This window comes from Vidua macroura, chromosome 2 (genome assembly GCF_024509145.1).
Source record: "Vidua macroura isolate BioBank_ID:100142 chromosome 2, ASM2450914v1, whole genome shotgun sequence".
Lineage (NCBI taxonomy): Eukaryota > Metazoa > Chordata > Aves > Passeriformes > Viduidae > Vidua > Vidua macroura.
The window spans coordinates 6,375,689-6,401,623 of record NC_071572.1 but is presented as its reverse complement, the minus strand read 5'-3'; the positions used below and the strand labels follow the sequence as shown (position 1 = coordinate 6,401,623).

The following is a 25,935-nucleotide window of genomic DNA, read 5'->3' as shown; positions in this document are numbered from 1 at the left end:
GATCCTGTGCATCCCTTGTGTAACAAAGGCAGCCCATGGGGGCCTCTGCCTGGTGGAAAGGGACAGGCAGAACAAGCAGTGCTGTGAGTGGAAACAGGAAGGGATAAGTAATTGATTTCCTGAAATCTGGACAATTGTTCCCATCCCTTCTCCACCTGCTGAAGGGATTTCTATTTTGAAGCACCAGCACTGATGCAGTGACTCCTTTCAGTGGTGTCTGAAATGGTGACAAGTGCCCTGAATGGGTGCAGGGATGTTTAATCTCAGCATTTGCCCCCAGCAGCATCATTGTTCCAGCACCCTTGTCCTTAGCAGTGCCTGAACTGTACACAAATCCCTGCTTTGTTCTGCTTTGTAGAAATAGTGCAAATAAAGAAAGGCACTTTATTTTCTCTCCATCTTCATCTTCAGGTGTTGAGGAAAAAAATTAGTAAATGTTTGCAGCTGTTCCAGCCAGAGCAGAGTGAACACCCAGAGGTGATTTTCTCTCTTACTTTTTCTGCACCAAGAATGTGAACAGAGGGAGGTTTCAGTCCCTGAGAAAAGTCCCTGAAGTGTCTTGATATTTTTTTTCAAAGTAAGAAAACCCACTATTTTCAGGCATCACTAGAGGAATGAATCTGACAAGCCTTTATCCAAATGAATGTTTAAATTTTGAAAGGGAAAAAAAAATCTCCCGTGTGACTGACAAGGTCCTTTTCAAACACATAATATGCTGAACCTTGCATGACATTTCTGTGGGTGTTAAGTCTAAAGAGCTATCTTTGCACGCAATGTAGCAAATGAACTGTGTAAGGAGAGGGCTGTAGCTCTGTGCATCCTTGCTGAGTAGTAGTAGAGCATTGTAAAACCTGACAAGCTGCTTCTTCCAAATCTGCATGTCCCCAGGGAACGGGCTGGTGTATTCTTGTTCTTCAAACACCTGAAAAGTTTGTTCTAGACTAACTATTGTCATTTATACTCTATGTTGCAAGGAATAGAATATTGTAGGGTTTTGGGGAAGAGCAGAAAGGTAGAATGATGCAAGTAAAGCTATGACTGTAGCAAAACTGAAGATCTTTATCAGGTGTCCCTTCCTAGTTTTCCACCTGTCTTTTCTTTCCTCTTCATTTTTTCTGGACTTTTGGATCATCCTTACCCTTCCTTGGGGTCTCTTATCAGTTGTTCAGGTCATCCTAAAACTCCACTGCCCCCACTCTGGCTGAGACCATCCCCCTGTGGAGGAGAGCAGATGAGTCTGCCCCTGTTCTGTAATCCATAAGGTAGAAACAGTGCATCCCTCTCCCAGCCCCCCAGCCTGGAGTAGCTCTTTCATTTAATTTTCCTTTCCCTGAAATTCCTGTTTGTGTTTTTGTAGTTTCAGGATGGCTACCAAGCTCCTTTCAGCTCTGAATGAGGGGAACAGAGGGTACAGTAGCAGACAGACTCACCTATTAATCAAATTAATGTGTCTTGGTGAGCCAATTCAGAACACCACAGAGCTGGTTCTTGTGATTTCATAACATCTCATGACACTCAATATTTTTGTTAAAGCTCTACTTTCCAGATTCATGGGATGATGGTAAAACCTGAGGAAGAATTAGCAATAAAGCATCTAGAGCACCTGGCTGTAGAAAGTAATTGGCAAATGGGACCCAAGTGCATCCTAAAGTCTCAGCAAACCAGAAAGCAAATAAAAAGCACCTGCAAACAACTGATATTGGCCGAGTTTGCTGGAAAGATTCATGAAATGTGCTTGACTGGCTGCTCCTGTGGACTGGAGCTGTTGAGAGGTGGTTCCAGATTCTCCAAAATGCCACAATGTTTTCTGGGTAGCCCTCTGTGAGAAGCTGGGAGCTGGCAGGAAAGAGGATGTGTGTGTGTGTGTGTGTGTGTGTGTGCAAAGTGTGGCAAGAAGTTATCACCCACAAAAGCTATGGAGTGGGAAATCTGAATCTCCAATCCCCCACGATGTGTAGCAGCCTCAACCCCCTGAGAAATGACAGTGTCAAAATATGCTGCAAGTCAAAATAAGGCCAAAAGTACAGTTTTACAAACCTCTTGACATGAAAACTCTAAAAATATGTGGGACATAGGGCACTAAAAGAGACACCTGATATACAGCTGGGCATAAAGGCAGCTGCAAACTACCCACAGAAAAAGGAGATGCTGAGGCTGACTGGGAGATTGGTGGAAGACCTCTCCTGCCATTCTTGTTCTGCTGTGGAAACAGCTGAAGTTGTAACCAGGAACAGTTTGCAAAGGCTCAAACAAAGCCACTGACAGAAATAACTCGAATACAGAGAGGAAAAAATTGCTTGAGAGTTCTTTTGGGAAGGATTAGGTTTTAAATAATTGCCATTTATAAGTTAATTTCACATCCTTCTGGAGCTTGGCCTACTAGGATTTTAAGGCTTGACTGAAGCTGGCAGACAGGGTGGGCACTGATTCCAGAGTTTGACTGCCAAGAAAAAGGAAAATATTAAGAGTAAAAATTGGCAATTCTGAAAAAAAAAAAAAAAAAGAGGCCAGGGAAATAAAAGGAAATGAGATTTAGTTTAGGAAAATTATTGTTCTCTGAGCCATGGACTGGTTTTATGGCTGGCTTATTAGTCACAGGTTTACATGAGCCTGGCCTTTGTAATCAATGTCTGCAAAGAAACTGGTGGAGAACACAGCTCCCAATGCTTTAATAATTTGTAAATCCACAATTTCGTTATTTTTAATCATGAGTGGTTTTTTTATTTAAAATCGTATCAAAGTCTATTAAAAGCAGCGGGGAGACTCCTCTCAGCTCTAACAACTTTGAATCAAGCCCTGTAAAAATAGATGCTACATGTCTCAAGGCTTCTGCTGCAGCCTTGCAAAATGAGTCCAAGCAGCAAAGTAAAACCACAGCTCTTCTGTTCCTGACCCCCAGCTCTTTGGGGCTGTGAGTTACCAGGGCCCGTGGGGCGCCTCTCTGTCCTTTTGCCTAATGCTGGGCTATTCCTGAGGGATCTGGGCTTATTCCTGACATTCTCTGCTGAGCACACACATCCTCTCTGTGTTTTCTCTCTGTTTCCAGCACAGTGTGGAATAATCCCTGCAGGAAAAGGGGCCCAGAGCTAACACCCAGCTCTCAGGTAAACCCACTTCCCAAGAGATTGGAGATGCAGACAGATTCAAGAAAAACTGATGGAAGCAGTCTGTTAGACAGCCTTGTGCATCTCAGTGAAGGACATGTTTTTCTTTCTGGAAGAGAGCCATGATGTAGAAATAGACTGAAAGCAGGAAAGAGGGCTGCAGCCATAGCTGAGGCTGTATATTTAAACCTCTTTGCTGTCTGACCATCTGGGCCTGCAGCTAAACTTAAACTTATTATTTTCAATGTTTCAACATCTTGAGAGGTAAAAGGTGCACTTGATACTTTATGCCAGGAAGAAAGGCAAAATAATTGTCCTGAGTCATCTTTCCCCTGTGTCAGACCTTTGTGTGTGGTTTTGGATGCCCAACCTGTTTCATCAGCCTTCACCAACATCTGCCTGGAACCCCAGGCTGGATGCTCTGTGTGCACAGAGCCCCTCACATCCAACACAGAATCTGGATTTGTATTCCTTCTCTGTACAACACAAGTCAGAACAACCACTGGCAACGCAAATGCACTCATGTCTTTTTCTGCCTTTATATTTTTAACATTTTTTCTTTAAACCATAGCTAGAAGAAGACCCTTTCCATGATGAAAATTCTTGTGGATGATCCAGAAAGCCTCATTTCTCACTTAGCTCAGTCAAATTTGCTCAGTGACTCCTGCGTGCCTGGATCCCAGGAGAAAGCTCCAAACCCAGGTGAGGTCTGTCTGACCCCTACACATCAGGGAAGGTTTGGTGTGGGCTTCTGACACCTCACAGGGAGCTCATGTGAGGGGTACTGACAGATTCTGGGTGAGAAAAGTTGTGCTTTGCCACTTTTGCAACCATCTCGTGCAAAATGAGGCACCTGGATCTAGCCCTGGTGTGACAACTGCTGTGAAATGTTTCCAGAACCACCCCAAATTTTAAGTGCCTGACTCCTTTGGGGACTAGCTTACCAATTTCTCCTCTGGAAGGCAAATGGATGAGGATGGCTGTAGCTCTTGCTGGTCAGAGTTTAGCTCTCCCCAGCTCTTGGTGGGTGCCCCAGCACCTACAGTGGAGTATTGAGTGTTTGGCAAGTCTTGTCAGGCTCAGTGTAAATTAATGTCTCATTCTCTGCCTGTGTTCCTTCTCCTCTTTAGGTAATTTTCCCATTTGAATGGGTTTGTGCAAATGGTTCCTCCATTTAGAGAGAATAATGTGAAAATATCTGCTGAACAATCCCATCCCAGAGCTGGGATTTTTTCTCATCTTAAACCAAAGCCCTGCATTAGTTTCCAACTACTGTCCATTGACTTGGGAAAGACTAGAAGCAATTATATTTAGGGATTAGAGAAATTAAGTCTCAAGAGACTGATGGAACCTTTCAGCTTTTTAATGCTTTTGATTGTGTCTTTCTGTTCTGTGTGCCATCAAAGTAATAAAACATTTTATAAAAGTGAGCTGTGATGGGTGATGGTACAGAACTGATCTGGTCATTCAATTTTTCTATTATTCTTAGCACATTAAAAATAACCACAGGGAAACCCTTAAATGCATCCATCCATCCATCCATCCATCCATCCATCCATCCATCCATCCATCCATCCCGTATTATTTGTGGATCATCTCCATCAGAAAGAGTTTCTTGGCAATAAAGATCCTCTGTCTAGCTGGCTGTGAACATCCTGCCTTGCTTTTCAACAAATGTCATGGGGAAACTCTTCCAAGGCCAAAACACGTGAATGAGATTTATTAATCCTGTGGCCCCTTGTCAGTCATGACAATGTTAATAATCCACAAACCATACACCATGTCTATATCCCATGTAACAAACGCATCTCTGGGAGATGAATAATAAGTCCCATGTGCACTCTGCTCCCTCTTATACTGAGAACGCCCTGGATTTGGGGCAGCTCTTTCCAGCTGCCCTGGCTCCTTCTCGCTTCCCGCGCTGGGAGGGGGCTGACGCTGCCCCAGTCCTTGCCAGGGACGGCTCCTGTGTCAGTATTTGTCACTGTATCTGCAGTCAGGGTAGCGGTAGGCGAAGCGGGAGTCGCAGGAGCGCAGAGGTTTCAGGATCTCTGCCAGCTCCGCCATGGCCTCGCTGGTGCTGTGGTCGTCGCCGAGGCCGCGGGCGCAGCGCTGCAGGAAGGCGTCGATCCTCTCCTGCACGGGGGGCAGGAACTTCCCTGTCAGCAGCTTCGGCAGAAGGTCTTGACACACCATGACGAGGCTGTGCTTCTCCCTGATGGAGTCACAGGACACAAATGCAGACTGGCAGCCCACAGTCAGGCAGCTGAAGATATCTTTATACTCCTGTTGGCCATCGATCAGCTGGCTCCCTGTTGGGGACAATTAAACCGCTTGTTAGAAACATAATAGTGAGCTCCTGGACAGTCAGAGATATCTGTGCCTCTGTGTTAACATGGGCTTTGTTACTGTCTAAAGGATGTGACCACCTTTCGCTACGAATTACTCAGTGCTGAAGCTGTGTATGTGCCAATTTTCTTGCTTTTGAAATATGTATATTTTTCTGAATGACAGAGCTCTTCAGAGCTGCCTGTCAGAGGAATTGGAGATGAGTCTGTCGAGTCAAGCTGATGCAGAAAAAATGAGAATTGGAGTACAAATCTAAAATGTGGAACTCCTACAAAAAACTACCACAAATAGCCAGACCTGTAATTTTTTCCATGTTAACCAAAATCATTGCCTTGCAACAACAGCTCATCTAGCTGAAGTCAAGTTAACAGTCATAGCTGTTGAGATAAGAAAAGGAAATCCAGTGGAAAATTTTCTGACAGCTGCTTCTGAATATTCTGAATACTCAGCTGAATGTGTGAGCTGAGGAAAAACCTTTTGAAAATCTGAATATTCAAAATGAAACTTAAGTTATTGGATGAATAGTCTTTGACTAGCTCTACTTGCAGGAGTAGACCAATGTAACTTGTGAAAATTGAATACTAACCCTTGATTTTATGTAAAAGTGACAAAAAGGAAGATTTTGTTATTATTGTTATAAATAATAATAACCATTATTAGGCAATGTGATGAATGCACGTAAAAAGGGTCCAATTTGACCCACTACTTAGAACAAATGAAATTACAAAATTTCTGCTGGCAAGTATTGACATTTGTGTGGCAAAAGTTTGAAAAGGAAGGCTTCAAATGGGAGCATTCAGCACACCGTGCACACTGAAAGCTGCTGCCAGCTACAAAGTGGTTACCAAACCACCAACTGCACAAACAAAACACCCATCACCTTCCTGACTCCGAGCCAGGATGGCAGGAGCTGCTGATGGTGAGTCTCCCCATGAACTTCTCATCACTTAATTTAGTAAGTGGTGTTTGGTTAATTAAAAAAACCAAAAAAAAAAACCCAAAAAAATCACCAAAAAAATCCCCAAAACAACCCCCAAAAAAACTCCCACCAAAAACGACCAAAAAAACCCCAAAAAAGGCAGCAGTAGAGCCAAGGGCAGAAGGGGAAAGATTTGTCTGCCCTGCCTCCCGAGCCCTCCCGTGACAGATGCGTAGCCACGGAGCCCGCTGAGTACCTTCCTCCTTGTCGATGATGCCCAGCGTGCTGGCATCCCGGATGAACAGATGCCCATTGCTGAACACGCCGAAGGTGCCAGCGTCCACGTGGGTGAAGTAGAAGAAGTAGTTGAGGTCGTTGGTGGCCATGGAGCGCAGCACGGCCAGGAGCTGCAGGGCCAGGTCTGCGGCCACCTCGGGGGCCGCGCCGAAGAAGTCGCGCAGGGGCCGGGTGCTGGCGCTGACCACCAGGCGCCCGCAGGAGCCCAGGTACCGTGGGAAGGGCCAGCCCTCCACGTCGGGGAAGATCTGTGAGGAAGAGCAGGAATGGGGGGATTACCCCTGCCCTCTGCCCATGGAGCCGCCTCTCTCTCAGAGTGCCCTTTCCGGCTCCAAGCAGCGGGGTTGTGATTTGGTTTCCAAGCCAGCCTGCAATCCTTCCTCACCCCATCCAGCCCTAGCCGCTGGGAAAGGTACTTACTACCCCATCCTGGAGGAGTTAGAATGCTTTTTTCTTTTTCTTATGGTTCTTTTTCTGTAACGGTGGAAGAATCTGGTATTTTGAGACTTATTCTGTAAGACAGACTAACTGGAAAGTCCAAGATAATAATAGTTTTCAGATTCATGAAAATTTTAGCCACAGAAAAGCTAATTTTAGGTGTCTTTGATGGGTCCCTCATGAGCACTGAACAGATGAAGTCACAGCTTGGAGTTGAGGTAAGGCTAAAGCAGTTTTCACTAATTGGTGAGAACTGCCAGGCTCATTTGTAAGAGACTTTGCAGTCTCTTACAATGTGGTGGGTGTTTGCTCCAGTGGAGACACTGGGCTGGGCTCCCTGCATCCCTGCAGCTCGTGCCAGAAACACGGTTATCCCAGGTGGAAACCAAACTGTGTGACTGCTGAGCTATGCCAGCACAAAGCTTTCTGTCATTTGCATTAAAACTCATCTGTGTCCCCAGCACCTCAGACCCTGCCAAGCCTTTATGAACTCAACCAGTTTCATGTTTAAGGTTACTTCTCCCTTCTGCTGTGAAGGCATTCTGGGCATCTGTGTAAAAATCTCGCTTTTTCTCTTTAGCATATTTTTCTCATCTCTTCAAGTGGTGTTCCCATTCTTCAGAGTGCTAAGAGCCACGGCTTCATGTACCAGTGACCCATAACTGGGGTGGCTGAATGACCCCCAAGAGCCTCCCAGAGCACGAGCACCATTCCCCCTCCCTGGGACCACGCAGAGCCCTGCGAGCTGCTGAGTGCAGCAGTGGCCTGGGGCCAGAGATGGATGATGCTGCCACTGCCATCTTTTCTTCATGGAATCATGAAGGTTTGCAAGAACCAGCAGTGAGGACTAAAGGTTGGATGGGGAAAGGTGAGGATTCTCCCTTGGAAACACAAGGAAAGAGAGGAGCTGCATGCCAGGCAGGTCAGAAGGGGTCCAGGGGTAGAGTGTGAGGCCTCCCAGATCACTGCCTTCAAACCCAGAGTTTTGAAACCCAGAGCCAGTTACCAGTGGCAGGCAAGTGGAAAACACAGCACTGGCACGTGAAGCATGGGAAATCATGCTCTTTCTCTCCCAGAAACAGGCTGTGATTTAATGTAATGCATTAGCAGTGCAAACCTAACACTTTGAAGTGCTGGGGATGTGTAAAACCCTGGATTTCACAGTGCTCTAGTGCAATAACGCACCTGGGCTTCCCTATCTCTCCCCAGCCTCACAAACTGATGCAGGGAGCACCTCATGAGCCTGCCTGCCTTCAGCCACCCAGCCCCACAGAAGAAACACGCTTTTTGGAGGCCAGGGAGCTGACAAAGGCCAGGGCTGGGACTCCTCTGCCCCTGAGGCTGGCACACATCTCATGCAGGGGTTTGCTTGTGAGGGGTGGTGTTTCAAGCTGGGGCAGGCTGGCACGTACCTGTAAGAGGATGGGGTGTGAGTTCACTGCCAGGGTGTACAGCAGGCGCAGTTTGTCCCGGTCCGTCAGGTGATCCATGTAGATGCTGCCGGCGTCCGGCACCTCCGCGTAGCGCCGCACGATCCTGTCCAGGAGGCGCTGGGATGGGCAGCGCAGCATGGGGCTGGACAGGCCCTGAGAGAGGGGAAAACCCGGCAGGGATAGTCTAATTCCAGCCTGAGACATTGCAACGTGCTTGGGTCATGCTGGGGGTGCACACACAGAGCTCTGTGCTCTGCCCACTGTGCCTCTGCTTGCTGCAGCACAGCCCCAGAGGATGCGGGCACACCGGGCATCTCACCCTTCCTAGGAGAGGACCTGTGCCATCCAAAAATGCCATTTCCCAACTCAGGTTTCAAGAACGGCCCCCATTCCTGGGCACTGCAAACCTCATATTCCCTCAACTGCACCACATCTCTCCACACCATGGGACTCTTCCTTCTGCCTGGGTTTCCAACCCTAGCATTCCTGGTGGAGGCCCTCCAGTTGTTACGACAGTGACTCACTTCCCTCGTTAAATAATCTTCAGATCACTTCGTTATTTGCTTAACCTGAGAGCAGCTTTCTTGGAAATACTATTTGCTAAGGTCAGTAAACATGCTTTAAAAATGTAAATAAACATTGTGTGTGAGTATAAGCACAGGATATGTTCTCTCTCTGATAAACTCACGCATTAACTATCAAAACCAAATAGCCTGTGTTTATTTTTTGTAAATACCAGCAACAAATCGAGAACCGTTGGGCTAATGGAGTCAATTATCACTGGATTTCACCCTTCAGATTTGGAGGTTTGGCTTGTAAAATTGCATGAGCAATCTATGGCTGGGATAAATGGCATAGAAAATTATACTTTCATAGTCAAAAATGGCCTTTTTTTTATTTTTCAGTTAGTCTTTAGTCTTCCTTAATAGCCAAGGAGAGTTTATATATGGAGAGCTGCCCACAGTGGCACAGAAGCACCGCCCTGACATGCCTCTGCTGGGGAAGGGAATCAGGTTTTTTAAGCCTCCCTATTAAAAATTATTCCAGTAGCCAAATTTGCTCTTTTGAGTTTTGTTTATAATTTGAAGGCTGGGAGATGTGCTTCAGAGGAAAGGGAGGTGCAGCTCACGTTGCTCCCTGCCATCCTTCATGCTGAGAGCAAAGATGTGACGCAGCATCTCCCCAGGTCATGTGGGAACTCTGAGGTAGGTCCTTCTCAGCCCCTCCTGTGCGAGCTGTTCATTTGGCATAAAACACTGAACCACCCAGCGTGACAAAGAAATAAAGGAACATGGAAAGGACGCGTAGGACACTTTCCCAGCTGGAGGAGGAGAGGGGGGACTAGATGTCCCATGTCTCTTCCTCTGCATCCCTGTTGGCCTCGGTAGAGATTCCAACCGCTCCTTCCTTGGCAATCAGTTGCAAAAAACAAGTCCAAAATGCCAATAGTTGATCAGGACTACCTGAGAAACTCAATCACAACTGAACTGTTCTTTCACGAAAACCAAAAATCCTTTCCTCCCAAAAAGAATAAAACATTTGTCAAAAATAATTCTACTCAGTTCCTGTTGCAAGTCTTCATACACTCCACTCCTCTGGTGCAGCCTTATCAGGAAAATATTTTCTCAATTAATTGTCTAAAACCATAAAAGAGGTGCAGGGGGAGGGATGGTTATGGATTTCTGTCTTGCAGCACTTGCAGGAACGTTGTGGCTGACTCTGTCACTTCTACTTTGGAGGAGAAGTGATAAAAAATGAGCAGAACAGAGCTGTGTAAAGTAAGAGATAAATGGTGGAGAAAGTCTCTTGCAGCTCCGTGTGTATGCAAATATTTGCAGCCAAAGTTAGAAAGCCTTGCTGCTTCCAAGAGACTGCAATGCAAAAGCTGAGACCCTGAAGAGTACACAGTGGGAACATAAATCACAGCGGCAGAGAAGGCATGGACGGTGTAATTAGGGTTTTTCTGAGGTCAGAGCTCACCCTCAACATAAATGTGGGCACGTGCTGCCCGTGGTGCTCATGGCTGCTGGTGTCCTGAGGAACTGTTCCAGGCACATCCACGAAGGAGCGGGAGCAGAGGAGCAGGGCTGGGTGCTGACACCTTCCTACAGTTTAATGAGGCCCTGACCCACAAAAACTGGACAATGGGGCCTTTTGATTTCAGCAGAGACAGTCAACAGCATAAAGCTCAGCACCTGCTTGATTGTTTCAGTGGAGAGGGGTCTCACCTTCCTGCAGGCTGATGGAAACATCTCTACAGCAGAAAAGGAGCTGGAGTTGTAAAACTGTCAGACAAAAACTGTCAATGGAAGAAAAATGTGAAGAACACAAACTCAAAACACTGGAGATACAAATTTATCTGAGAATATCTTAAGTCCTTTGCAGTGACTTATCACCCCAGAGAATAAGACCTGACAGACAGCCTGATGTATTGTTTGTGATTGATGTGGAAAGCTTCTTATTTACTTCGATTAAATACCCACATTTCTATATCTCATAGTGAGTGGTTCCTGCAAAGCCTACCTCCACTCAGCTGTGAGTTTTTAAACCCTATTACACAGTACAGGATGCATTTTAAACTCCATGAGTTTATGCATATGTAGCACAGACACGCCCAGAATTCACTTGGATGTAAAGACAACTTGTGTAAGACAACTTCTTGCTCTGTTGTCTTTTCAGTCAGCCCAAGGAGGGATGGCCCAGGCCAGAAGCACAGCTGCCTCCTGCCCCATGAGCCACTACCTGGGTCCAGCTTCACCAAACTACCAGGTTTAGGATGGGTTCCAGGAGGCAACACTTGGATGTAGGTGTCAAAGCACCTACAGCTCCTGGCAATGTGAATCCAAGGGTTTCCTTAACTCTCAAAAGAAAGAAGGTAACAACCTGAGAAACTCATCCCCACTGCCAGCAGGTTTATGGACATCTCTGATGATGAGGTACTGGGTCAAAGAGGTGGCAGGCCTAGGAGGTGGCTCTGGGAGCCCCAGAGTGCCCATCCTTCCCTAGGATGGACAACTGGACATGTGAGTGAGCTGCTGCCCCTGTGCAGCAAGAAGAGATGTGGACTAGACTCAAGAGGCCACATAACCAGGGTGCTGGTGCCTCTGCTGGGGGCAGGACGAGGTGCTGGTCAGCAGCTGCTGGTCAATAGTTGCTGGTCAGCAGTTGCTGGTCAGTAGTTGCTGGTCAGTAGTTGCTGGTCAGTAATTGCTGGTCAGTAATTGCTGGTCAATAGTTGCTGGTCAATAGTTTCTGGTCAGTAGTTGCTGGTCAGCAGTTTCTGGTCAGTAGTTGCTGGTCAGCAGCTGCTGGTCAGTAGTCTCAAACAGTCCGTCCTAGAGAGAGGGTCTGCAAATGCTGGATTTTCACCTTGGTACTGCTTTCCTCTGTCTGTCTTCAGCATTTTCCAGGCTGTGCTTTGTAGGCAGGGCTGTAAATTTTCCCTGTGGGTGATCTGTGCTGAAACCAACCTGCTTTGTAGCCCCTCCAGCAGGAAAGCACCCAGAGTGGTTTGAGGTGATGAGCTCCTGGGTGAAGCAGCGGGTGTCTGGGGCTGCCGAGTAGGCTGAGCCCCAGCTAAATCCTGCTCATCTCTGAGGCAGGCTGAATTTTAAGACTGAAGACTTTGCTGCATCCAATAAAGATTTTCATTGTGGCTGGTGAAATAATCGCTGTGGCAGGCAGCTCAGCTGATGGCTGGGTCAGGCAGGGCAGGCAGCGTAAAGTGGAAAAACATCACTTCATGGTCTGTCATTTTGATTCAAGCACGTTGTGGTTTGTCATAATGCTCTGTCTATCAGACAAAATTACCTGGGCCCATTAGCTTTCCCCGGTGCTGCTACACAGGATAAACTGCAGGGAAGGGAGAACAAGCACTGCTGTGTGAGAATGCAGCTCTGTGAAACAGGCTGGGCATCGTGTCAGGCCTTGAGAGAGGTGTTCTGTTAACACCTCTGAAAAGAGGGAGAGCGGGAGAGCAGAGCCATAAGAGCAGTTCTTTAGGTAAGTATTTGCAGAGACATATGGTAGCCCCAAAAGCCCCTCTCCTCTGGCTCCTGCTGGGTTACCAACATATATCTGCACAGCAAACACTGCAGAGAGGCAGCGGTGCTGGGCTGGGTGCAGGCAGAGGCGCTGGTTTCCAAAGAGAGGAGGGCAGGTGGGATGGCCAGGGAGGAGGGGGATCCCCATCCCTGTGGGGCTGGATGGGCTGGGGAGGTCAGACTCTAACCTGTGGTGGCCCACACAGCAGGGTGGGATGGGTTCTCACACACAGACTCACACACACATGTATGTATGACTGAAATGTTGCTGCCACTGGCTGTTTTTCAGTTAATACCACTGTGAGACCAGAAGCCATTTTGCAAAGCACATACCTGATCTTAAAAAGTGATTGCTGCTGAAATTTGGTGATGAGGAAGTAGGTTCCAGGGTCTCTGGATCACTATATTTCTCTGTGTATTCAAATCTATATGCTGTTAGAAGGGATTTAAATTCCAATTTTTGTTTCTCTGATTGACATACAGAACCAAAGGACTGTGAAAACATGAGCAGAGCAATCCTGAGGCTGACGTGCAAAGGTCTGGGCCTCCCTGCAGCCTCCCATGCCCTTTCCAACTAAAAAGCTGCAGGGGTTGATGAAATGTCCCAGGGAGTTTGTCACTGGGCACCCCCAGGCTGGCCTTGAGCTCACTTCAGAGGCACCCTGGAGTTGGCATCAGCTCAGCTCCCCACTGCTGCTGCACAGGGAAATTCCTGGGAGAAACTGGATAGGTACAAGGGCAGGGTGCCCCAGCCAGGGTCTCTGCGTGGTGCTGTGTGTGCACATGTGCATCCATATATGTGTGTGTGCCTGTGTGTGCAGCCCTGCCAGCTCAGCTGGCATTTCAGGCTCCGAGAGGACAGGGTAGGGAAAACTGTAGCCCATGAAGAGCCTTTTAAGGAGAAGGATTTGGGGTCAGCTGATGATTTAGCTTTGCAGCAGGTCTGAGATACCACAGAGCCACATTTCTCCAGTTACTTTTTCACCCAGCTCAGCAAGTTGAAGTTTTAAGCTCTCGATTCCTTCTCTTTCCCTCAGCACTGGTGGGGAATGGAGGGAAAACACAGCAAGGCTGGAGGACCTGGCAGCCCAAGTTGCCCTCCTGCAGGCCCCTGCAGTGCTGCCTGGAGCAACAGTGGTGGCCAGCAGGTGCCTGGGCACCTGCCAGCCTAAGGAGTTGTCCCTGCCCACAAGCTCAGGTGAGGGATGCTCTGAGTGGAAGTGATACATGATCCCCTCTCTGTAGTGCCTCTCCTGAGGTTGCTAAACAAAGTACAGTGTAGCTTTGCTCCAAAAAATCTTTTCCCTGTCAAGCATGTGCTGCCCAGGAGGTACTGACTTCAGGGTGACCTGCTGTGCTGGACTGTCCTTTTTGGGGCAGTCCAGGCATAACCCCAGTGTATCCCTCCCTCCCTCTCCTAAGGTGTGCTGCTCCACAGGCTAAGAGTAGGGGAAGAACTAAAGCAGCATAGCTTTAGCACTCACCAGAGCTGAGTGGATGCACTGAGCAGCTGCCTATATAGAAATATAAATGAAGTCACTTTTTCACAGTCACTTCTCTCTTGGAATGGGAAGAAGTACTGGAATAATCCTTTGTCTCTCAGGTCTTGTTCAGTGTACATCCAACCCCCACCCTGGCCCCTGCCCTTTCCAGGGTTTATTGTGATGTTTTGCTGCTGTTTGGGTGGGGTGAGGGGGGTGCCCTGTGCTGTAGCTGCCCATCTACCTGGTGGTGGTGATCACACTCACCATGCTCCTGTCCTGGCTTCACCTGTGGCACCCCAGGACTGTGGGAGAAAGGGCAGTGTGCTTCTTTGTGCCTGAGATCATTTGCTATGGATGGCAGGAGAATGAGTAATCGAGGCTTTGGCTCTGACTGCCCATGCCCTTTGTCCTGCCAGCCACAAGCAAGAGAGACCCACACTGACTTGGCCCCTGGCCCAAAGCAAAATTGCTTTCAAGGCACTGGCTGCCCTTGTGGGTATAAATTTATGATGGAAAAAACCCCGAAACCCCACAATGCTGAGACATGATGGAAAACTAGAAAGAAAATGGCAGCAATCTCCCCACTGGAGCTGTTACCACATTTGTGTGCACAGCCTGTTGTTATCCCTGTGCCTGAAGCCACCTGGTGCTATGGCTTTCCACAGGACTTCAGCTTCAACCTGCACAAGGAGCCAGGAGCTGGTGCTCTCCTTGCTGGGGCCGAGCCCATCCCAGCCCTATACAGGCTGTGCCATGGCATTACCTGTCGCCCTGTTCTTTTGAGAGTTTTAAAGTTCTTCTAAAAGTTCCTATGCCTTCTGATATTTACATATTTCGACTGAGTTTTCTCATGCATGTTCATGTAAATAATGATTGTTTTGTATTCCTCTTTATGGATGTAGAGAATTGGTGGACTGTTGGTTTGCCCAGTGTGGTTGGAGAGGTGGCAGTTTCACCCTCCAATCCACTGTCATTTTTTACTATTGTATATATACTAGAGTCAGAAAATAAAGTTGGTTTTTTTGGGTTCTTTTCCTTTCCTTTTACATCTAGCCTACTTCTGTGAGTTATTTCGTGTCGCAGTGTGACAATTACCTGTGGCTGGCAAGGCTTGGCCTTCAACTACGCCACTTTTCTTCCCGTCAGGGCATCATTTTGCCTCCCCCTTTGGCTGGTGGGCTTGGCTGCCCCATCTCAACCGGGCAGGATGAGTGCCAGCCACGCCCCAGTCTCACCCTCCAACCAGCGAGTTACGACCACATCCCCACGAGACCCTTTTCACACCCCAAAACCCCACGGGCCTTGCTCTGCCCCGTGCTCCCCCAGCCGTGGCGGGGCACCGGAGCCGCCGGACACAGACCTGGACCAGGTCAGGCGTGAGGCGCTTGGCCCGCAGCCACTTCTGGAAGCGCTGGGTGCGGCGCAGGGCGCGCTCCAGGCTGCAGGTCTTGGTCTTGAGCAGGGAGGTGCAGATGCGCTTGTCCGCCCGGTCATGCTGGTACTTGGAGGTCAGCCGGGTGATGTCCACCAGCCGCCAGCTCTTGGCGTCGTCCGTGTAGTTGCCCGAGTAGCTGAGCAGGGAGCTGGGGGGCAGCTTTAAATGAGAAGAAAGCCAGGTGTCAAACCTGCCAAACCAAAACGAGAGCCCCACGGAGAGCGGGTTAAAAGCCACACGGACACAGTGCCCGCCCCGCTGAGCTTCTCCAGGCCGGCCCCTGGGGCTTCCTGCCATCGCCTGGCAAAGGCCAAGTCACCCTGGCTGGGTGGCCCCAGGGTGAGCAGCCTGAAACCATCAGCTAAGGAAATGTGTTTTGGTAAAAAAAGTCCTTTGCTTCCCACTAATACCATCCCTTGTCATGAATGCTGCCATGGAGTGAAAGGTGAAACACCCAAATGGGGTCTTTTGGGTAGAGGGGGGGAGGACAGGGAGAAGGTTGCAGGGTTTTGGTTCATGAAGAATTCCTGGTGTTTTTAAATTTTCCTACTTACAGAGAAAGGGTCCCAAAAAAGGAGTACTTGACACTTTAAAGGATCCTCCTGATATTAAAACATCCTGACAACAAATATGTTTGGGAATATCAAGCTGACCTCTTGTTTTGAGGTGGTGGCTTTTGTCAGTGCAGAGGTCTACCTGTCTCCCCCAACACCCCTGACTGTATTTCAGCAGCTGGGATGAGTGACCTCCCTGACAGCAGCAGAGTTTGGGGTGTGATGGGGGGACAGGGTGTGTGTGCCCTGGGCGTGCAGCACCTCTGTAGCCATGGAGATCTTGCACTAATTTGCTCCCCCTCCACAGGCACAGGAGGGGAGCATATGGGCTGGGTAATTAGGTAATTTTTTTTTGTTTCAGCAGCCCCCTCAGCCCTGCCCACACGCGTGTCGCAGACGCCGGAGCTGAGGAGCGCGGTGCCTGTTCTAGGAGGGTGTCTGTAACCTGCTCTTGGAAAACAGCCCAACTGTGACCTTTGGTTTGGCCAACATCCTGCCCTCGCTGCCTCTGAACCCTCCTGCCCTGAGCTCCTTGTCCAAGTGCGTAGGAAAGCACGTCCTAATTTAATCTCACCCTAAATTAAAGCTGGTAGCTCAGAAGTGAAACAGGAGAGCAAGAGGTTCCCTGCAGGATTAGCCTAGCTGGAGTTTCAGACAGTTTACAAGACATTATTAACAAGTCTGAAAGCTGAAGCTGGTCTTTCCTTTCAAATTCCATTTGGGAAATTGGCACAGAGAAATCTGGGGAGGATTAATTTTCTATGATTTCAGGCAAATAACTGACTCAGTGACATGAGCCACCATCTGCAATCAGAGACTGATCAGATGATCCCCCCTGAAGGCAGCACCCCACTCCCTTTCCCCACCACAGACCCTGTGCAGCTGAGCTCTGGGGCAGGCACAGGTGCCCAGGACAGGTGAAACCCTGGTACTTCCCCTGCTTTGGCTTTCAACTCCTGCCATGTGCCTCCTTCCCAAAATTCACCATGGAGGCTGACTAGAAGTGGGGGAGCCTTGTGTGAACAGGTTGGTGGATTCCAGCATTTCAGTTGTTCGGGCATTTTGCCTGACACAAAACTGAAGATTCCCTACAATTAAAGCACCTGACATGATAATAAACACTTTGTTTGGATTTGGGTTTTTTGTTTTGGTGGGTTTGTTGGTGTTTTGTTTTGGGCTTTTTTTGGTCTGGTTTTGACCTAGGATTAAAGAAAAGAGAATAATTGCTGTGCCTCACTGTGATTGTTGTGCATGAGGACCTCTCCCAGTGCCTAATCAGCAAAGCGGGCACAGCATGCCAGGCACGTACTGGGAAGAGATGGCTCTGGGCTGGCTTTCTCTTTCTTTCTTTCTTTTTTTTTTTTTTTTTTAAGTTAAGCACAAATATGCCTTGTGACTTGACTCAAGCTCATGTGTTCAGGGGAGCTCGTATCAGGCAGAGAGCAGGAAAGTGCCACCTCCTGCACGCAAGCAGCACATGGATGTGTGAAATCCAGGGCTGAGCAGTAATTTGAGGGTGGATGGAGTGATTCCCTCTGCAGATCTCTGCAGGGAGAGCCACCCTGGCCTGGGAACCCGGCATGGGCTGCAGCAAGTCTGTATTTGGCATCATTTCTGGGCAGCACAGCGCTGGCCTGGCACATTTGCTGGATACTTTCAAGATTCATCATCAAGCTGTGCTGTAACCGCTCCCTCTCTTACAGAGCTTTTTAGCTAAGGGCCAGCAAATCCTCTAAGACCTTCAGTAAGATCTATGCGAATAAGTGAGTCACAGATTACAGATTTTAGATCAACCCAGCACTAAGTGCTGAAGAAATCCAAACTAGTTTTTCTTTTTTTTTTTTCTTCAATAAAATGAAGGATTTTGTTTCAGCCAAAATAATTTTGCTTGCATTTGGAATTGTAGATTTTTTTTTTTAAAGTAAGTCTTAAAACAAACAAACAAACAAACAAACAAAAGAAATAGCCTATAAACCCCCTTCTAATTGAAGCATTCCAGCTTTTTCAGTCTTCTTTCACATTATTTTTGGATAAAGCTCAGGACCAGCATTGGCACAAGTCTTTGAATAGTTTTGGTCAGCTCAGTTCTGCGGTATTTTGAAAATCTAATATTTTACAAAAACTTTCACTGCACTCTGCTCTCAGTACAGCTGGTAGACAGGCTTGGTATCCTCATTTACAGATGGATAAAGTTGGGCAAAGATAAGGGAAGTATAGAACATTAGAGCACAAGATGAGTCACCAGCCGTTCTGGGAACAAAACTCACATCTTCTCACTGTGAACGCATGTCAGAGCTCCCAGAAATGATGGAGAATTAATGAAGCATGTTCTAATGTGAATTAACACAGAGAAGCCCAAGTGCCATCCACCTTTGAGAACACGTGAAAAGGTACGAGGGTGGATCAAAGAGCATAAGCACCACTGAAATTTCCCTAGTTTCAGCTCCCACTTGCTAAAAAATAATCCCAGTTTTTCAAGAAATCAAGTGGGAGAAAAAGTTTTACCCATGCAAAGGAAAGCCTGAAGCTGAGTGACTGCTCAGGAGAACATTTTAAAGTTCCCCTTCCTGAAGAGCTCACAGCAGAATTTCATGTTATCATGTATGTGTGGGAAGCCAGCTGCAGGCTGGAGGGAGAGAAAAAGAAGTGTCTGGCTTAGGGAGCCCCTCTGTGTCCCCTGAGGCAGAAGTATTGTGCTCCCACATGTTCATGGTTGTGCACTCCTGGACCCCAGTGGGACCCTCTGCACGCCTGCACCCCGTTCCTGCTGTCCCCTGGAGGAAAGGCAGCAAGGGCCCTCCTGCCTTGGCTCACGTAGCACCTCTCTCCCACAGCCAGTGCACCGTGCAGCTGGAGCCCCACAGCCAGAGGCACTTCTGCTATTTTTGGCAGGGCTGAGGGAACCTGCATGGCCCCAGCCTCCCCACTGCCCAAGTGGGAGTAACCAAAAGGGAGCCACCTTGTACCTGGCAGCAGGTCCCTAAAAACCCTGCACAGGTGAGCTGTAAAGGGGCTGCAGCAGGTTGGGGCAGGGGGCAGGAGCCAGCTGCGGTGCCATCCTGCTCTAGGGAATAAAATGCAGTGCAGACCCTACCCTGGATGCACCCCTGGCCCCTGCAGACCCACGCCAGCCCGTCAGCCAGCTGAGCACGCTGGGCTGATTGCAAATCCACGCTGCATTTTGGGGCAGGAATCCAGGCTGGGCTGGGAGAAACCCAGCACTCAGCCCTGAGCACCTCACTCACTGCTCGCCCTGGCACTGAGGACATGGAAAGCCAAAGGGCAAAGTGACAAGGACTGGGAGTGCTCTGGCTCAGCAGAGCCACAAGCTGCCTTTTTCCAGCAGCACTGGAAGGATGGATGTTTGGTATTACAAGTCCATCCCAGACAAACCATTATGGTTTTACTATGCTACGTTTTATAGGATAGTTTAAGATAAAAACGGTGATTTGTCTAATACTATACTACTTACATTACAGCATTAAAAATACAATTTTACTATAATAATTTCTTCTCCCCCAGGCTTTTAGATCTATAAAAGAAAGTGCATATAGCTCTATAAATCATATCAGACCCAATAAACCCTTCCTCTGCCAAGCACTGCCTTTAACTTTTTCCTCAAATACAAGTGGCAACATTTTCCCTGCTGTCATCAGCTACCCTCTGCTTTTGAGCCTAAAAATGATTGGATTGGTCCAATGACCACTTGGACAGTGTGTATCTCATCAACAGCGAGACAGATGCAATTTCTGCCTTCAAGTTCTCACACAAATCTCCCCAAAATGTACCAGTAATTTAGCTGTGTGCTATTTTCAAGCGTGTGGGTAACCTCATGTGCAGAAGTCCTCATGCCTCAGGCAGGTTTAGATCCCTTTTGATCTTAGTTAAAAGGCACGTGAAATTCTGCACATTCACATTGTTGCACCTGGTACAAAATTATACTGCATGTTTGTATGTTTGTAGTTAACATACTCTGTTGGGAGCATACAAAGCTAAACCCCCTTTTGCCTTTAGCCAGTTGCTCATAATAAAATACTTCCATTAAATCAAAATAAGCTGATTCCTTCCTTTGCTCTTCCCTTCCCCCATCGCTGTCTTGAATTTTTTTCAGAGCCACTCTCTAGACAGAAATTTGTGCCTTTTACTCCTGCTTTCAAGTTATAATTCAGGGCTGAAGTCTGATCATGTTTGCGTGGCTTTAAAAAAGAGACAAAGCATCAGCTTACAGGCATTAATTAAAACACTAAGTGCTGTAATGGCAACTGGGTGCTAAGTTGCTCTTTGCACTGTTGTTCATGAAAATACTTGGAAATTCTAACAGGCAACTTTCAAATTACGATACAGAATGCTTTAAAAATTACTCTGCTGAGTTTCTGACCTTATCTCCTCTTTAAAGAACTTCTTGCATATGGATGTCCCAATGCAGGCGTTGCATTTATCAAGTCCCAGGAAAGTCCGGCCAAAACTGTAGCTGGGTTTGACGTGGGGCACAGATGGAGAAGCTGTTGCTGCTGTGGACGGGTTACAGCCCAGAGCCAAAAGTAGGAGCAGCATCAATGGATCTGCAACTCTGGAGCAAAGGCAGCATATCCAGCGCCCCATCTACAGTAGTGGAGAGCTCTGCTTTTTGCAAGTTGTCCCTCTCGAGGATTTCAGTCTCTTTTTGATGACTTCAGCCTGCAGTGGTGAGCCCCGAAACACAGCAAGACACTCTGGGTGCAGGAGACACTGCTGCAGTCCCCATCCTGCCAGCTGCTCACTGGCTCTATCGGCTTGAGGTTTGGGTGGGAAAGATATGCTGTAGGGTGGGGAGAAGGAAATACATGGAGGATGCAGATAACTTGGGTTGCCATGGTTATCTTTCCTTTCCTTGTTGCAGCTGCTTTGGCCCCTGCTGACCCTCCCATCAGCCGACTTGGAAAACAACACGAAGAAGTGCTCATCTGCTCTTGGTGCAGACAAATGAAGGATATCCTGTCGCTGGAGAAAAGGGCACATGTGGGACACTTAGTAAAAAAAACTGATTTGGAAGGAGTAGTAGCATGGCAGAATGCACATTTTACCAGAAACCAGACCTTTGGTGTTGCTTTATTCCTGGAGATTTGTGATGGTGCATGACATGACTTCTTGGATGCTTCCTTAGACCTTCTCATAAAAGCACTGGAAAGGCTGTCAGGTGGAATCATGACTGTTCTGTTTCTTGAAAACAGCATTGTTTAGCAGTGATTGCACCACAGAAAGCAGGATAGCCTGCAGTTTTCCCAAAACTCCCAGCTGATAGAGCAGCCTGACCTCTGTGCCCTTCTTGGAAAATTAGGTTTTCAGCAAGACTTGTGTGCTTTGGAATGTCTTTTCTTGATGGTCCTGGCACTGGAAAGAAACTAGAGAAAGGGATGGGGGTGAACTCAGGAGAATGTCAGAGGTTTCAAATAGACTTAGAGATTATTGCGATCACACCAAAAGCTGTTCTTGTTAGGACAAAAACTTGGAAGCTATGGAAACTGGTGGCTACCCATCCTGGCCTGGGTGCTGGGGACTATGCCAGGAGATCTGGCAGGCTGCTGCTCAGGGCCAGGAAAGCACACCTTGAAGGAGCAAGTGGTACTCTGGCTGCAGGCAGCACATGTTGCTGTGGTGGCACTGGGCCTGGGTCTTCTCTGTCCCCAGCTGTTGTGTCTTCAGTGACACGGGAGACTATCCTGGGCCATATTTCACCATGGGAGCAGTGAGGAGCAGACTGAGGCTTTGGAGACTTATTATCCCCCCCAGATAGACTACTTGCACCAAGTGGCCAAGCCATTTCCTAGCATATTTGTAATGGAAGAGCAGGTGCACTGTAACCATCCTTTATTATCCCTCTGGCATTTAGCCTGATGGGACTAAAGGATGTGAGAGCCACAGGGGTGTGCATTGGGCTCTGTGATTACCCCTCACTCTCTGAAGGTGCTGCTGGGTGATCCCAGCAGTGCAAGGCAGCTATTTAAAGCACAGAAACTCATTAGTTGTAGCACTTGGGAGATCCAGGGTCTCTCCTTGGCTCCATGTCCTCGTGGGAGGTTGCTTCACCTCCTGGTGCATCCCTATGCAGAAAGTAGAGATGGTGACGTTTGGGGTTTATCTAGAGAGTACAGCACTGACAGAGGAGGATAACGAGCCCTGCTGAGAAGAAAGGAGGATATAACGAGCCCTGCAGAAGCTGCAAAGCAGAGGGGCTGGGCAGTGCTAAAACACCAGCAAGTGCATTCAGCACAACTCTGCATTGAGCCATCGCTGCATTTGGCCTAACACTGCGATGTAAAGCTCTTTGAAACATGTTGGTGGAAAGAGACAGAACCAGAGCTAAACAACTATTAGCTGTGTCCCACTTCCAGAAGTTTCTCCCTGGCCTTTTCTATTGCTGGTACATTGTTCCTCTCCCCTCTGCAGGGATCAGCCCTGCCCACTGTTTCCTGCCAGTAGCTCTGCAAATTTGGCCATGCCCACATTGCTCCCTGCCCAGCTCTTCCCTGGATGGTACCAAAATTACACACCAGCAATCTGTCTTTATCTTCATTACGTAATATATAAACCACGTATCCTTCAGTTTCTTTACTAATTCAGTTGCCTTCCTTCCTTGTCTTCTACCCTCTGCTGTCATTTTAAGAGCAGACACACCCAGGCTCCCATCTCCTGGTGCCCCAGCCTCTGCTGCCCCACGGAAAGGGGAGGGCTTCAGCCTCTGGGGGTGCTAATTGAGCATTTTTCAATGCAAACCCCAGGGTCTGGCACAAAACCCAATACATGGGCAGTGGGCTTTCTGTGCTATTAATGATGCCTCGATATCTGTGCTGTTCTTGCACTTCTGCGTAGTTCAGGCACACGAAAGGCAATGTTTATGTTTCCCTAGGAACAGCACGTGCAAGTGTGCTTTTGTACAGTGTATCACACCTGCATTGCCTTGAAGTGTTATAAAAGCAACTTTTTATTCAAAAAATGAGAGCTAGTCCATCATAGCCACCTCAAGCTTGCTGCTAGCATCTGCATTTACCCCCAGAGTCTGAGCTCTTTCCTTCCCTCAAACATTTCTGCTCAGGCTGGGCAGTCCCTGAGCACAGATGATGTGTGTAGGAAACACACTCATTCATGCTCACAGCACTGAAAAACCAAAGCTTAAAAATAAGTAGATGTATATCTGAACTAGCCAGAGAGGCAGGTGAGAAACCACAGCTTGGTGAGTGTTGTGAGAGGGGCTGCACTCCTCAAAGCGGCCTCTCTTTTACTGAGGTCGTTCAGCAGGTAATGTCAAACCTGTATTTGTTTTCCTTTCCTTCTGGTGACATGGTACAGAGCTGTTGTGGTCAGGTGGAGAGCAGCCAGGTCTGCAGAAGCCTTGTAGATCTTCTCGTGCCAGGATGTGGGATTTTCAGGACATGGATCACTGTGGTGTCTGCTGGAACCAAGGGCTGGCCCTAACAACCCAATGGGACCTTGACAAAACTTGTACAAGAGACTCCTATGCAAGACCATTAACCATGTGAGAACATGGCCCTAACAGAAAAGCCTCGTTAGTGTTCTAAAAGTTATCATTTCTAAAGCATTCTAAAAGGGGTCAATATGAAAGTCTGCCCTATTGAAGTCAGACCAGTTGCAGAGAAGCTTTTGGAGTGGTTTCTACCAACAGAGGTAAAAGTTTTTGTCTAGCCTCTGGTCCCTCCTTTCCCCACATGCCATGAGGGGTGTGGAAACACACCTGGAAATACAGCCCCACTTCTGGTCATAACCATGTGAGCACTGGAGCTCCTGGGTCCCAAAACCACCCAGTCCCTGCAGGTTTGGGTGGGTATGGTTGTGACCTCCAACTGCTCAGCAAGGTGGGAGAGGACCTGCCCTCCCTTGCTGCTGGCTCTGGAGGAGATCAGGAGAACCCAAGCTGATTTTTCCCAAGTATTCATGGGATGAAATACACCTTTTGCTTAATCCACCTCCTGGTTTCCACCCAATCCAGTAATGCAATCCAGCTGCTCCCCACTGCCTCTTTCCACCCCAGTCTATTGCCCACCTTCCCTGGCCAATGCCAGCTGCCCCCAGGGATGGTTTCATGTCATCAGAGCCTTGCAGCCTCCCTCTCCCCATCTCATTGCTGCTGCTGGCGGGTTCACTTGAAGCAAAATATGGTGCCAGTTCCATGCTCTGGGTCAAACTGGGACACTGGAAATTACTTCACATAGCAGGAGACCTTTTAAATCAGTTAAAATTAATTAAATAGTTTGGGATAATCACCAATAAGTGTTTAAAAACATCCCAGATGAAGCTGCAGGGGAGCAGAAGGTGCAGTGCTGCTGCTCCTCAGCTGACATTGCCAACAGGGTCTTTGTTGTTACTGACCTGCACTTGCTCATGGGGATTTTGCTGTTTGGCCAACCTAAACCAGCAGATTCTGGGTGTCACATCATCTCATCTTCCTCTTCAGCCCAGGTTTGCAAAAGAGCCTGCTCAGCAAGGATGGGTTGCCAGGCAGGTTGCAGAAGGGCTGCATCTCACTGCCACGCACAGAAAGGAAACAATAGACAGGAAAAATCAAAGTTTTGCTGGAAGAGGAGAGGCTCCTGCTCTTCCTGAAGCCCTCAGTAATCCCTGCCTGGGTCATGCTGCCTGCATGGCCCGGATAAGACCTTGGCTGCCACACAGAGCAGCTTCACAGGACAGGGTGGAAAGCAGCTCAGGGTGTGGTGCAACCATGATTATTATTAATAGTATTTTTCATTAATCACATCCAAGATAATAATGAAACTATTGCCAGATAATCAGTACAGACTTGGTATCAAACTGCTTATCACTTCAATCCCAGTTCAGGCTGGATGTGTGGATTTATAGCTAGAGCAGCTTGACACATTTTCAATTCTTTCAAAACGAAAAATGTGACTGAATGCTACAAAACTCACAGCACTTGGGAGGATGTGATCACTTCCTTTTACTCTGTTTTCCTCCCGATTGCATGATTATGAAAGAAACATCTGTTTTGAAGAGACCTGCAACAGAAAATTTTTCTTCCAGTTGGATTTTTAATGGACAACTGTTACAGAGTCTTGTTCTCCCCACCCTGTTTCTTTCCCTTTTTCTTTTGCTGAAAGATGAAAGAGAAAGGAAGAGGAGGAGAAAAAACCCAAGCAAACAAACCCCACTGCCCAGACTACAAATACAGACAGAAAAAGGAGCTACTGAGGTGTGGATGGTGTGAAACACCACAGCTGAGCTGGCAGAGAATGTTTGCACTTCAGTTCTCTTTGAGAACATTTGATGTTGTTTGTATATGGATTTTTCTACATTTTAAATCAATCAAAATACTAAAAGAGGGATACAAATTTGACCTTTTTTTTTCCTTCACCAGGGAATAATTAATATTGTGTGATAATCTTGAATGTAATTAATCTGAAGCAGCAATAATCGAGTACATTAATTATATATAAAAATAGTTATTGTTCTGTATCTGCAGTATTTTTGTATTCTCCCTGACTCTATTCTTCTGCTGCAGAAGAGGAAACCTGTTGTTCTTTGGGAAGTCTTTACATACTGGCAGCTGTAAGAAAAAGCCAGGGAGGAGAAAAGCCTCAGGCACTGCAGCCAACACATAAGGCCAGTTCTAGTTTGTGAGAGGCTGAAATATCAGTACTGAATGCTATCAGCTCCTCTGGTGTTTGCAGCATTTATGGGAGACCATGCCAAGCAGCAAAAACTGTGGAAGAGGATCCTGGATTTTGGTGCATCAGTAGCCACAGACAGAAAATGAGATGCAGGCATCTCAAGCCTAAGGGAAAATGACAGTGAAAAGAATATTGGCTGCACACCAGAACGGGGTGTGCTGGTCACTCCCTGCACAAAGCATGACGGAAAGAGGCCAGG

The 25,935-nt window shown here is 47.6% G+C and overlaps 1 protein-coding gene across 1 annotated transcript; it reads right to left on the bottom strand.

Annotated features, from left to right (window-relative positions):
* Nucleotides 1–4,459: 4,459 nt before the first annotated feature.
* Nucleotides 4,460–20,833, bottom strand: DIPK2B (divergent protein kinase domain 2B). The gene is made up of 5 exons (XM_053970795.1): nt 20,435–20,833; nt 15,428–15,692; nt 8,520–8,693; nt 6,629–6,917; nt 4,460–5,416 (listed from the first exon to the last, which is right to left on the bottom strand). The coding sequence occupies exons 1-5, from the start codon at nt 20,656–20,658 to the stop codon at nt 5,076–5,078; spliced, it is 1,293 nt and encodes a 430-aa protein (XP_053826770.1). The 5' UTR covers nt 20,659–20,833; the 3' UTR covers nt 4,460–5,075.
* Nucleotides 20,834–25,935: the final 5,102 nt, after the last annotated feature.

Bases quoted from the DNA above. Each gene is read 5' to 3' on its own strand.
- DIPK2B (XM_053970795.1), bottom strand. From the start codon at position 20,658: ATGGGGCGCTGGATATGCTGCCTTTGCTCCAGAGTTGCAGATCCATTG. The intron at 15,693-20,434 runs GTCAGAAACTCA...TTGGTTTGGCAG, and splicing joins TTCTTTAAAGAGGAGATAAG to GTTTGACACCTGGCTTTCTT. The intron at 6,918-8,519 runs GTACGTGCCAGC...TCTTCCTCACAG, and splicing joins CACACCCCATCCTCTTACAG to ATCTTCCCCGACGTGGAGGG.